The sequence below is a fragment of the Terrapene carolina genome, unplaced genomic scaffold, assembly GCF_002925995.2.
Source record: "Terrapene carolina triunguis isolate 2854851 unplaced genomic scaffold, T_m_triunguis-2.0 Scaffold231, whole genome shotgun sequence".
In the NCBI taxonomy this organism is placed as follows: domain Eukaryota; kingdom Metazoa; phylum Chordata; order Testudines; family Emydidae; genus Terrapene; species Terrapene triunguis.
Window position 1 is genome coordinate 9,155,145 of NW_020664582.1, and position 12,927 is coordinate 9,168,071.

Here is a 12,927-nt window from a genome sequence, read left to right on the forward strand (position 1 = left end):
TTACTTACATTGCAAGCGCCTTGGGGCAGGGATAGCTGCCTTGCTGTGTTTTGTACAGCATGTAGAACAGTGGGGTTCATGACTGGGGCTCCTACGTGCTACTGCAGTACAAATAATAACTGGCAACAAACGACACATGTGATCCTTAGCTACCATCTGAAAACATGTTTTAATTAATGCACATAAGGGGAATGATGCTCTTTTAGAGGGACAAGTCTCCTGTTAATTTTGCTTTCTAGACCAAAGGCAGACTTGGTTAATTGCTAAGATTAATATACTAAGCTGTAGGAGTAAAACTAGTCAAAGTGCTTTATGATACTTGAAAGCCCTCACTTGCAGGAAAGCCTCCCCTGGGCTTCGTAATGGTCATTCACATCACGTGAGCCATCACTGTAGATTTGAATAAGATACTGGAGACAGGATGGTTTTGTGGCCGGTGTAGTTCTGCCACAGACTTCCTGTGCAAACTCGGGCAAGTCACTTCATCTCTTTGTGTCCATTTCCCAGTGCTTCCTTTCCCCAACCCTTTGTGTGCTTTGCCTATTTTTATTTTAAGCATTTTGGGGGCAGTGAGAGTCTCTTCATATGTCTGTACAATGCCCAGCCCAATGGGGCCCTGATCACGGTTGCAATGTATAGACATTGCAGTAATACAAATAATAACAGCCAGTGGGACTCCACTAACTAGTGTTTAGTCTTGCAAATGCAGGGGATCAGGGCCGTCTGAAGGCCCTAGCAAAGGTGTAGCTTGGGTAATCCAAAGCCTGCTTGTGGGTGGGGTTGGGGTAAAGGATGATCTGCATTCCTCAGGGTGGTGACCAGCTTCTCCTCTTGAAATGAATAGTGAAGGTATTGCCATGTTCCAAGTCTGCAGTTCAGTTCATCTGTTGCTGTCAGGCTGACTGAAGGAATCACTTTAATTCTGTACTCAGTGTCAGGCTTATTTTAAATTGAAAAACACAGCCTTAAAGCAACAAGTCAGTGAAGTGAAATCAATTGACTCTCTCCTAGCTCTCAAGAGTTTCATGAAAAGCCCTCTGCTGAGTCAAGCATAAAGAGGAAAAATGTGTGAAATAAAATTAATCTGTCTAAGTGTGTGGATGGGGGCAGATGTGCTTCTAAAGCTTTTTATGTTTAGTAAGAAAACTGCTAAATGCTTTGACATAAAGTTTTAATTTAATACTCCACTTTTGAGTTAAACTTCAGGCCCACTTGGGAAATAACTTGCAGATTCCACTAAACATCTCCTCTAAAATAAAAATGGAACTAAAGGTGTCCTCGCAGCTAATCAAATGGAAGATCAGCTTTCCAATTCCACATATATATTTTCTTAATTAGTAATAATTCCATTGGAGAATAGCAGGCAATCAATTTGAGAAGATAGGGCTGCTTAAAAACAAATTAAGGTCTATTTTGGGAAGTCTGCAGTTTAAAACATTGCAACTGACTCAGGAGCCAATCTCCTGCTTCCCTGGGTCTTAGATTGCAGGTTTAATATGCTTCATGCTAGAATGGAAGTAGTTGTTTCCTCCTTACCCTTAAATGATCATGCCTGGTCCTGACGTGATGCAGGCACATTTCCAAGCAGAAATCCACCCTGCAAGATGTTGCCAGTAACACCAGATATAATTTCCCCTATAGCTGTAACATTCACTGTGACAAAGGGGGCAGGGCTTGGGTCAGAGCTGCAGAGCAACATGATTCATATGGCAGGAAAAGGTGAGGGAGTTGCGGAATCTCTGCACCTGCCTTTTGCGGGTGTGCTAAGAGCTGTGCTCCAGTGAAAGAATACTCAATGAGTAGAAGCTTGCAGATGCCAGAGCTCCGGAAGTAGGCACCTAGCGTTCGAATTCCTCCCCTTTTGTGAATTTGTTAGACTCTTCTGGGCCAGCATTTTCAGCACAATAAACAGGGACAGAGGGATGGTCAATTCCTGTCCATTGCTGTTACATAGTGAGGTTGACTTTTTGCAAACATGCACAGTCAGAGAAGTACACATCGCTTTTTTCCATATAATTGTGGATGCCTGATATTTTTCGGCTGCTTTAAAAAAACCCAGGGCTAATTTTTATTTCTCAGTTGCAAAAAAGGACAAACCCTCCAGGACTTTATTGTATTGTCAGTGATTTTTGTTGTTGTCTTGAAATGCTTTAATTGGATTTATGCAAATCTCACTGTTTTAGCCCAGTGGACTTGGAAAATTAGCTTCTTAAAGGGTCCCAACATCTTTACTCTCTGGTTTAAAGTGGAAACCGGATAGTTGAGTCCCGTTAGGCTTGGGGAGCCTTGAATGCCTTGTCCCAGACAGACCTCATTTCTGGATTTCATTGTAATTCACAGAGTCTGAGTTCTGATGCTTTGCTTTGTTTTTCTTCTCCAGGGGCGACCAGAGCAATGCACTGAGTTACTTGACTGTGCTTCCCCCGGGAATGGAGTGTGTGGTGTTTAGCATTGATGGCTCCTTTGCAGCGAGTGTCTCAATCATGGGTAGTGACCCCAAGGTCCGAGCTGGGGCAGTCGACGTTGTCCGGTAAGGGACACGTACAGTGGTGTTTTTGGAGTCCCTGCCTCATCCCTTTTTAACAAAGGGGATCAAACTGGAAGCGAGAAATAATAGATTGTTCACAACTGTTATGGATTTTAAGGCCCATAATTCTTTGCAGATACATTTTTGTATCATTCAGACATCCAGCTATACCTGATTTGCACGGATATTTACACATTTTATAGATGTTTAATTTCATGATTTCCACAGTAAATTGCACCAGAGTTAAAAGGCTGCCTCTGGGAAACATGGCCTAAAAGTGTATGGAGTCAATGGATAATTTTTCCATTTATTACTCTGATTATCAAAAAGGCTGGTGAGATATTGAAGGATTTTATGCTATAATGAATTTTAATCCCGAGGCATGCTGTACCTTCCGGATGTAAAGCACTATGAGAATCAGTTTTAAGAACCACCTAATTCCTTCACTTAAGAAGTCAGTTAATGCTGCACTGGTGAAAGAATTGGGGTCTATCATTTTAAACTCAGTGCCCCTTGAACCCTCCAGAAAATGGAGTGATGAGCATCTCAGTTTCCCAGGCTGTGATTCTGCTCTTGTTGAAGTGAAAGGCAAAATTTCCATCCATTTCAAGGACAGCAGGACTGAATCCACAGGGTGCAGAATATTTAAGATAAAATACATTTGGAAATATCCCTGGTGTTTTATACAACAGTATTTGCACAAGTCTGCCTTATTGCTCTTCCCCATTTCTCTTGAGGCATACAAATTATTGCATGTACACACCAGGATGTTAGCTATTAAAATCGGAAGCCTAACCCCATCCCAGCTAGCCTTTTACCTATTGAGAGATTATGCCTGGCTTTTCTTACATTGTCCCCATGTTCAGCAAAGATGTTCATTAAGATTAAAATGGATGGTGACTTCTCCCCCACTTTCCACTCTCCCATGCTGCTTTTGCTTCTAACAGCCACTGGCAGGATCTGGGATACCTGATCATCTATATCACTGGCCGTCCTGATATGCAAAAGCAGAGAGTGGTCTCCTGGTTATCTCAGCACAACTTTCCTCAAGGGATGATTTTCTTCTCGGATGGGCTTGTTCATGACCCACTACGACAAAAGACTATTTTCCTCCGGAATCTAATGCAAGAGGTAATAGAGGCTCTTGTGTACGTATTGAAATCGAATGATCAGTTGCTGGAAAATCAGATCTCTATTGTCATTGTCAAAGGGGAGGGTCTCTTCCCCTTGGAAGGAAAAGACCATTGTCCATTACAAGGTATTTTGCTGTATCTTGGTTTCCTTCCTAGCATTCAGGTGCAAAGAAGGCTGCTTTGCCTTCTGAGGGTCTTGGATCAAGGCTAATCACTTTGATGATGCATATAAATAAATCCAGTAGCTATGAACAGTACAAGGTCAAATGTGTGTAGCCAAGCTATTGTCCTGATTTAAGAGAATCCAGTCAACATGATGTCTGATAATGGCTGCACCCTTCCATTTGCTAACAGTATTGAAATTCCATTCCTTGTGCTGTGATCACATACAATCCCCCAAAGCAAGGTTGGAGATCTTTAAGGATCTTAGTTGCTACAGGAAATGATGCTGGTTTCTCAGTGGGGAGCAGATATGGGTACAGACTAGGGTTATGTTGCTTTTGAGAACCTGGTCAGTCATGTTTATGGTTTGGATTCACATCCAATGGGAAAAATGTGGCTCATTTTCACTCCTATAAATTGTGGCTATTTAGCACCTCTGAAGATCAAACTTCCCAAGTATCCCCTGCTCCTATGGACCTTTCAAATGGAAACATTTTTATTGCAATTCTTGTTCAGCATCTAGAAATAAAGGGAGAGATATTCTAAAAGGCCTGTGGGAGTTAAGCACCCAACTCCTATTGGTTTTTAAACTAATCCCAGCAATTACTTAAAAATGCAGTCATCTTGCCACTTTTACTGGCAAGATGTCTGATGTTTCTTTTTAACAAGGGCAAGTTTATAAATTTGGGTCAGTAACATCAGTTTATCTGGAGCTTCATCACAAAGAAAATGCCTGCTGTAAGATTTGTGGGTCAGTCATTCAGAGCATGTGCAATTAAAACAATATTTGCCTTGGTTCTTTCAGTGCTACATCAAAATTTGTGCTGCGTATGGCTCAATGAAGGATATTTCCGTGTACAATGTTTTGGGTCTGTCGCCTTCCCAGATCTACATAGTTGGACGTCCGACAAAGAAATACCAGACTCAGTGTCAGGTATGTAACTCTTGCTAAAGAGTCATTGTCTTTTGGGACATGCACAGGAGATGAAGAGTGAACATAAATCTTGTGTGGGGCCAGGACAGCGTAAGTCTTAAAGAGGGCATTTTCATGCAGGAATGAACAGCAAAAGGCTTTTAGCATCTAAGGAGTGCAGGTTGCTTGACAGCTGCATGTAGAATGTATGGCTGAATGGAAGGAGCAAGTTAAGATGCACAGCTATAATGTCTTAAATATTAGCATCTTCTGCCAGAGTGGTCCAAAATTAGTCATCCAGGTGTTTTGATCAGGAGTATAGTTATTCTAAAGGAGGGGAAGGGTCTTAGCTCTAATTTTCCACCTCTCTAGAGCTTTCTTTTTATCCTTGCTCTGATTCTCATGCAACTCTGCTGCTGAACTCATGGGGAAAGAATGTTACCCATTTGGGCCCTTCTTGTGCATTAGTATGAAAGGACAGATCCCAGAGAGGAGCAGGATCCCACCCTCATTACAGTAGAGCTCTACAACCAAAGTATGAGGAGATAAGTGCAAGTGGTAGAAAAGCCATTTTGTTCCCTCCATCTTGGAGAGTCTGGCCTCTCATGGCCATGACTTAACTAGTTACCCTGAAGTGGGAAACATCGCTCCAGAAAGGAGGCTGTGCCTAGTCAATACGCAATACCTGTGCGTTAGCGGGCATGAGAGCAGCGCATGCTGAATGCTTCACCACCACCCAAGAGCAGTGTTTGCTGGGGGGGTCATTAATGCAGAGTGTTTTTCTCTTTCCCTCCTCCGCTCCAGTTCCTCAGTGAAGGTTATGCAGCGCACTTAGCCTTGCTGGAGTTCAGTCTCCATTCACGGCCCAAGAAGAACAACTCCCGGATGATCTTGAGGAAAGGAAGCTTTGGCCTGCACTCCCAGCCCGAGTTTCTGCGGAAACGGACTCACCTTCGCAGGACTATGTCTGTGCAGCAGCCTGACCCACCTTCGTCAAACCCCAAACCAGAGCGTGCCCAGAGCCAGCCTGAATCAGACAAAGATCACGACAGGCACCTGCCCCCCATAGCCTGGGTTCGAGGTGGGGTCCATAAATTTGAGTCTGCGCCTTAGGAAGCATTGAGGTGTAAGTCTTGGGTGCTGGCCAATCAACCTGTAGGCATGAGGTGGGACACATAACCAGAGGCTTCCTTGCTCTGGAATCTGCCTTCTTAAACCAAGTAGGGAACTTTGTTTGTTCCTCTTAACATACCTATTATAAAACTTTAAATCCAGATCTAAAACTGTCGCAAGTGCTTAACATCAAAACTGCAAAATATGTCTTAGAATTTTTTTTTACAAGACACATTATAAAATGTGCAATAAGAGAAAAGCTGTAACAGGTTGATTTTACTCAAGGGAAGATGCTAAAAGGAGTGACATCGGCTAATTAGTAGCACCTTAAAAAAAAGCATAAGCGGGTAAAATGAGTGAAAGAGAAGGCTTACATTTTAAAACCCTAATGGCTGTATCAATTGCTGCTATACTCCTGAGAAAGTGTTCTACACAGAAGGGAAGTGCAGGTGGAGTGGAATGTGGAAGGCAAACTCTTTGGGTGCCTTAAGCCCAAGAAAATTTCCTTTGGCTTATGGTGTTGTTGAATGTGCATCAGCTCAAGTTCTGATCTATACATCTTATAAGTCAGGTAGCTAGACTTAAAATACCCACTGGAGAAATCTACTTATGAACCAAATCAAACACTTGATTGATTAAAAAAAAGTCTCTTTACTGCAGTCTGAAGCACTGATAGTGTTGCTATATACAAAGATCACACATTTTTCATGGAGTTTGGTGACTGTACAAATGTTTGAATTGCTTCAAGCAACAAGATGGGTTTGACCCTTTTGATACAAGACATGGATCCTACATGGGTAAGCTAAAGAAACCCCTCTTCTGTAGTGTCTCCAGAATTTTACAATGGATGAAAATGAGTGATAAAATCATAACTAGTTTTATATGGGTAATTTTCTCCTTGTCACTGCTGTTTAAAGAAACTATATGCTATGAAAGTGTAGGTGCAGTTTCTGTTAAAACAAATCTTACTGTATTTAAAATACCCACATTTAAGCTTCATAGAAACTAGATGCTATGAAATTGCAGATGCCAGTTAAAAGTACTCATTTTCTAATGATCAAAAAATTCCCTTTAGATGGTCTCAGCTCACAGAGGTAAATTGTGTAGTCATTTTAGGATAGAAGCAAAGAGCCAGATCCTGCAAATTCTTACTCAGTGATAACTCCTACTGAGCTGAATTCAGAGGAACTACTCAAACTTTTCAGGATTGGGTCCTAACAAGCATGTTTTCCCATCTTTATTAAGGTTGTAAGTGCTCATAAACCAGTTTTTAATCCTTAAAGAGGTGGTGTTCCTGAGCCTGGGAGAGTTTAAATAAAGTTACCCATTTTTCAAGTCTTCTCCATCTTGAATGTAGGCCAGATGCAGGCTCAAATGAGCCTATTGGTTATTGAGACATAGTATGTACAAGAAATGCTATGGGGAAACGACCATGAGGCAGTAGACGGAAAAAGGAAACCTGCATTATTTGAAGACCCCAGAGAGCTTCCGATGGGTGATTCCTACCCAAGAAAGCAGCAAATTAGCTCTACCAGTGGAGCACCTTAGGTACATTTCTGTATTTTTTTCTGTGGGAGGAATGCCAAAGTTACCTGCTCTTTTGTATTACACTTGTAATCAGTCTACATGCAAAAATTTAGCTTCACATTTCCTGACAGATCTAATAGCATTTCACATTAACTTTATTGTTTCACTTAAATTAAACTGGAGTGTTGAAGTTAAAATTAAGACACTAAATGTTTTGCAAGCTCACACTAGTTAGGATCGGGTACTTAAGGTAACTGTTTTATTTATGTCCTTTGCTCAGTGTCTCCTTGGTGCCAGGTCATTTGGATATAAAAGCTCAATGTAAGATCCCCAAGAGCAACACTGAATAGTTTTTAGGTTTACAAATGTCTTTTTCTGAGTAATGTCACAAGTCCTCTAACACACAGCACTTTAAATGGTTAAGTGTTCTGTCTTTGCCCTCTGTGTCCCTCTCTTCCACCCTCTGCAACCAGACTGAAATCTCACAGGCTGCAAAGCAGGGCAGAAACTAGCTCCCTGCACTAAACTGACTACTAGCATCAGCATGCATGGCTCCACAGACTTTAGTAGAGTCATGGCTGCTTATCCCAGTGATGAATTTGGCTCTCTGCTGCTGCTCTAGGGGCAAGGAAAAGCAAGTAATGAAGATGGGTGGTTGGTGCTCAATCTCTATCTGATGCCTCTCTTCTGACTAACAGGTACCAACAAAAAATGCTCTCAGAACATACAGTAAAAAGCTTGCTACAGTGATCTACATCTGATCACTAATGGTTCATAGATTCAGCAGATTCACTGCTTTGTCCTTGGAGCAGTTTTATTTGCTTGGGGCTGTGGTGATTGGCCAATTGTTTTAGGCTCTCTTCACTGCAAAACCTCTGGGATACAGTATTTTTCAGCTTACCCCAAGTTTAACAGGCAGGGGAGCATACGACTTTTCAGCTTTGTCTATTGCGTTCCTACCTGTAATTGGATGGGCCGATCTAAAGGGGACACTGATTGTTGAGCTCGAAATTACATTTTTGAAAGCAGCTCTGTGTTACAGCATGTACACTGCTGGTGATTCTTGTGCCTGCTGTGCGATTCAAAGCTAGTGTTGCTTTAGCTAATGTCTACCTCGATCAGCCACGAGGCTCCAAAACCAGTTCTCCTCTATATGTATCTAATTCTCCTCTTATGTATATTTCTTTCCAGAATGAGATCTCGTTGGAATTGTGTGTCCATCATTAAGGGAAATGAGCCTGAAAGCTAGAACCATGTTTTTTCACTTGAATTTTTCATTAATACCTGGGTCTCTTGACTAGAAGCCATTGTGCTGGCTTCTCATAACAGTATAATTTAAGCAGTGAAATAAGTGCTAGTCTGTGTACATGAACAGAATGTCAGCAATTTAAATGTTACTACAGACAGTATTAGAATTCAGCTGAAAATAATTAACTCCCCTAACTTGGTTTCATGAGATACTGGAACTCATGTGGCCTTCGTATAATTCCAATATTGCTTATTGCTCAGGGATTGAATGTTTTACCCTCTGCTCACTGGTCCTCCAACTAAGCACCTTGGCAAACAATCCCACAACATATTCAAGTTACAGGTCAATGTTTCATATCAGTTGGAAACTTGTGTTCCAAAATTTCAGATGATTTAAAGCATTTGGGTTTTTTCCTGCTCTAGATTATTAGTCACTAAAATGGTGTCATCACTTCAGTGGGGCTGAGAGTATCCGTATGGTAAGAAGAATGACATGAAATCTCTGAGCTAGCTAGGCCTACAAACAAATTATTATGTAATTGGAAATTTGGGAACCCAGCTGTATATTAAAACTCAGCATAAGTTAGGTGTATGTTCAGGTAGCTCTTTTATGGAGGCGGAGCTAGGCCCAATTCTGTTAAAGTGTCAGTCCCTGTTATCTCCTAAAGCATTTGCTTCTTGCCAAATTGTTTACATGCCATGAGTCATAGGTGCAGACTTTCCTAATTCAGAGCCTGTTGAGTAAAGTGGAATTTCAAAATCAATTTAAGTCTTCATTCAGTTTTGCTTAAAACTTTCACCAAGGGGAGTAGTGGTGCTTTTTAAAATTTCATTCGTTAGCAGATTGGGTTTGGGTATCATTGTCTGGTTGTATCAAGTTACCACCAGATGTCCTTGCACACTCAAAACTATCTTGGTTGTGAATTAAGACATCAATGGAAGTTTTGAGTGCTCACAGAACACAGGTTGAGCACATAAATAATTTCTGCACCTTAGTGCCTCCTGACTGCTTGATATGGAAAAGCACAGTCTTCTGCCTAGGTAAACTGAGGAAGTAACTGGAAATGTAAAATGTATTATAATATTTTAGTGAGGAGTCCTAGCAGTCAAAGTTAAATGCACAAGTAAGGTAGGTTGTGACTAGAACACTTATTTCTCTGCCATGTTTATGGACCCAGTTTATTACTGTAAAAAAAAAAAATCTGATTAACTAGCAGTGGTGGACTGTTATGAGCTATTGTGAAAAGGCACCTTCACAGCTGTGGTGTTTGTTGTGCGTGTGTGTATATTTACTGACTTCATAACAACCCTATGTGAAGTTTTGGTAAAGCTTTCACAGCAAATTTGTAACCAATATGCATTTTTTACAATAGCTGTTTGGTCTATTTTGTTGTCCTGTTAGGTAAGTTTTGGGGGAAAAATTAGCATTGTAAAGAGTACAGAATATTCCACAGACATGCATAGTAATGGTAATCCAAATTTGATGAGTATGTCACTAAGAAATGTTTAAGTACATGTTTGCCTACACTAGTGCTGTTGGAACAAAATCTTCTTGCTTGACCAAAGTATTCTTGTTTATTCTGTGGCATGTTTTATATCTATCCAGCATACTATTTTGTTAGGTGTGAACTACACAGCATCCATTGTCCCTCTCTGTCACTGGGGCTCAAGAGTTAGCTGCCATTTTGATATGGTTAGATGGGAAGAAAAGCATTAATCGTGTTCCATTCTCCACTATTTAGTACACCTAGCAGCCTTTACACTAGCGAGTTCAGACTTTAGAAAATGGCATTAGTGAAGATAGAGGGCCCCCTCCTCTTATGCTACTGTTTTCAGCTAGGGCATATTTCAGGAGTTATGGGGAGACAGAACAAGCCCTATGCTAAGAAAGCTTAATTTGTTTCATTAAGCAGTATTAGCCAAGATGGTGACACTTCTGTCAAACTCTCATGCTCTTGTGGGGCACAGAAAGCATGTAAACCTGGTTCCACTTTGCAAAAGTTTTGTGCCTATGCATCTCTTTAAACAAATCCAGTTGTTTGCTTTTAAAACCAGATTATATGCAAATAGTCAAGAGCACTTTTCCCTATAAATAGGTTCCCAAGTAGAAAAAAAGTTTGAGCACAAGATTTTTTTTTAAAAGTCTGAATGTAAAACAATTGGTAAAGAACAATACTTCCCTGTAGTACAGCACTACAAGCAAAAATGTTTTTTTCACGCTATCCAAACCACAAGAAAGTTAACTGACTTTATAAAAGCAACTTGCTGCTGTTGTGTTTATTAATAGAGGTAAAGACATGTGTTTACATTATGTAGGATCATCTCCTCCTCTCGCCTTTTCCTATTTAAGGGACTGAAAACTCTGAATGTGGAGTCACAGAATTTCCAGCTGGTTATTCCCTTTGGAGAGTGAAGAAATTAGGTGGCTGGGTGAAAAGAGGCCATATGCCTAATGTGTCTGACCTCACTTGTCCCTGGAAGCATAGCTGTTCCAGAGGAGATTGGAGGGTGGGAGTGAGTTCTAACTACAGACTGGGGTGAGTATGAAAACTTACTCATTTCCCAGGCTATACAGAACAGCCAGCGATCCTGCTTGGAACATGGTGGAAGGGAGCTCCCTGGGGGAGTTGAAAACAACAACACAGCTGACACTCCTCCTTTTGGCTCAGATCTATGAAAAGGGGATGAGGATCTGGCCTGTAATTAGACAGTATTCCTTTAAAACTGGCCCTGCTTTTGGGAAGGAGTGGAAAATTGAGTTAGCCTCTCCTTACCCAGAAAAGCACTGGGTGAGTGGTCAAGATCTCAGAGCGTATTGACTGCTAAGTACAGGCAGGTTTACATGTGGAATGGAACACTAAAAAGGAAAAGTTGTGGAGAGTAACAAAGAAAAGTTAGGGAAAACAGCACGTTTTAAATATTGGAAGATACTCCTGGGTCTAGAAGGGTCAGGAATGGCAGTCTCATGGCAGAACCCCAACCCCAACACATACTTATTTTTCTATTTACGTGGGAAAACAAAACGTCTACTTATAACAATCCCTGTGAGGAGACTTGAAATTGTACATGGTCTTTGAGTCTACAGTTTTACTAAGTGTATACTTTTAAATAGTGTGTCAGTGGGAAGGTTCTATCTATGGTGACAAATGTTTATATTTCTTATGGCTGCCTTGTAAAAATTTAAAAAAAAACTGTACAATAATGAATTTCTTAACATATTATGAACTAAGGAGTAAGATTTTTACAACTGGTCTAGATTTTGATGTGAGCTGGTTTTTAAAATCTTATAAAAAGCTAGTCACTTAAATAAAAACCTTCTTTGCCTTTAAGTGGACAGCTTTGTGGGTTTTTCTTTACATTGGTGTGGGAAAGCTCCCCGGCCATTATACACCTGATCAACCTGTTCAGAATGGGTACAATTCCAAGACCTACCAAATGGCACGTTAGTTTTGAGCAGCTGTATCTACCATGCACTTAGTCAAAATAGAGAACTTTAGATCCTCACCTGCTGTAAGGCAGCATTGCCAGCAGAGCTTCAAGCAGAAAAAAGGAGATGGGCAGGATTTTTCCAAAATGCGGGTTCTTTGTCCCTTAGCTACACACCCCGGGCAGTCCCCTTGATTTTAATTAATTAGTCAAAACCTATAATAGATACAAATACTTCGTGTGCACTGAGAAAGAAATGGCAAAAATAAACATTTCTCCCACTTACAAGGTGAATGGTAATTGGGGGTTGAGGTTTTTCTTAAACGGGCAGTGGCAGGGAGTCTGAAAATAACATTCAACAACAAGACATCACTATTATGAAAAGTCTATTTTGTCAAGGATCAGTACATACAAGTAAAACTTCAAATAAAAGCTCTCCTCTGGCTTAAAACAATAAGCCTTATCTACTTTTTAAATCCAAATAGGAAGGGGTTCCAGCCTAGTGTTACAAAATTTTACCTTTTAAACAGTCCGGTTTGTCAACAGGCAAAAAAAAAAAAAACTCAATTTAAATATAGATGGGGCAGCATTCAGGCAGGATTGCTTACAAAATTTGGACTTCGATACCACTAAAATATTTTAGGGAGAATGAAGCAGGGCAATATTGTAGCCAATAGTAAGTGGCAACAGAATTCATATAAACAGCCATAAAGATTAAACCTTCTAAATGTCTATTTTGTAGTGGCACACTGATTCAGATTGCTTTAAAGACAACAAACACCCCTTTGTTTACTTATTCTCTTTAGAAAAAAGCTACAGCTCAAGGAACAGCATTGGCGCTGAGTTCTAGAAGTTTATGGAAAACAGGACTCCTTCGC

The 12,927-nt window shown here is 40.7% G+C and overlaps 1 protein-coding gene across 1 annotated transcript in view; it reads left to right on the forward strand.

Moving 5' to 3' along the window:
* Positions 1-6,302, forward strand: part of PITPNM3 (PITPNM family member 3) — a 345,453-nt gene extending 339,151 nt beyond the window's left edge. Inside the window, exons 16-19 of the mRNA XM_024206929.2 lie at positions 2,381-2,530; positions 3,475-3,658; positions 4,628-4,756; positions 5,540-6,302. Of these exons, the coding sequence (XP_024062697.2) occupies positions 2,381-2,530; positions 3,475-3,658; positions 4,628-4,756; positions 5,540-5,848 (772 nt within the window). The 3' untranslated portion in view covers positions 5,849-6,302. The remainder of the gene's footprint in view (positions 1-2,380; positions 2,531-3,474; positions 3,659-4,627; positions 4,757-5,539) is intronic.
* The last annotated feature ends 6,625 nt before the right edge of the window (positions 6,303-12,927 follow it).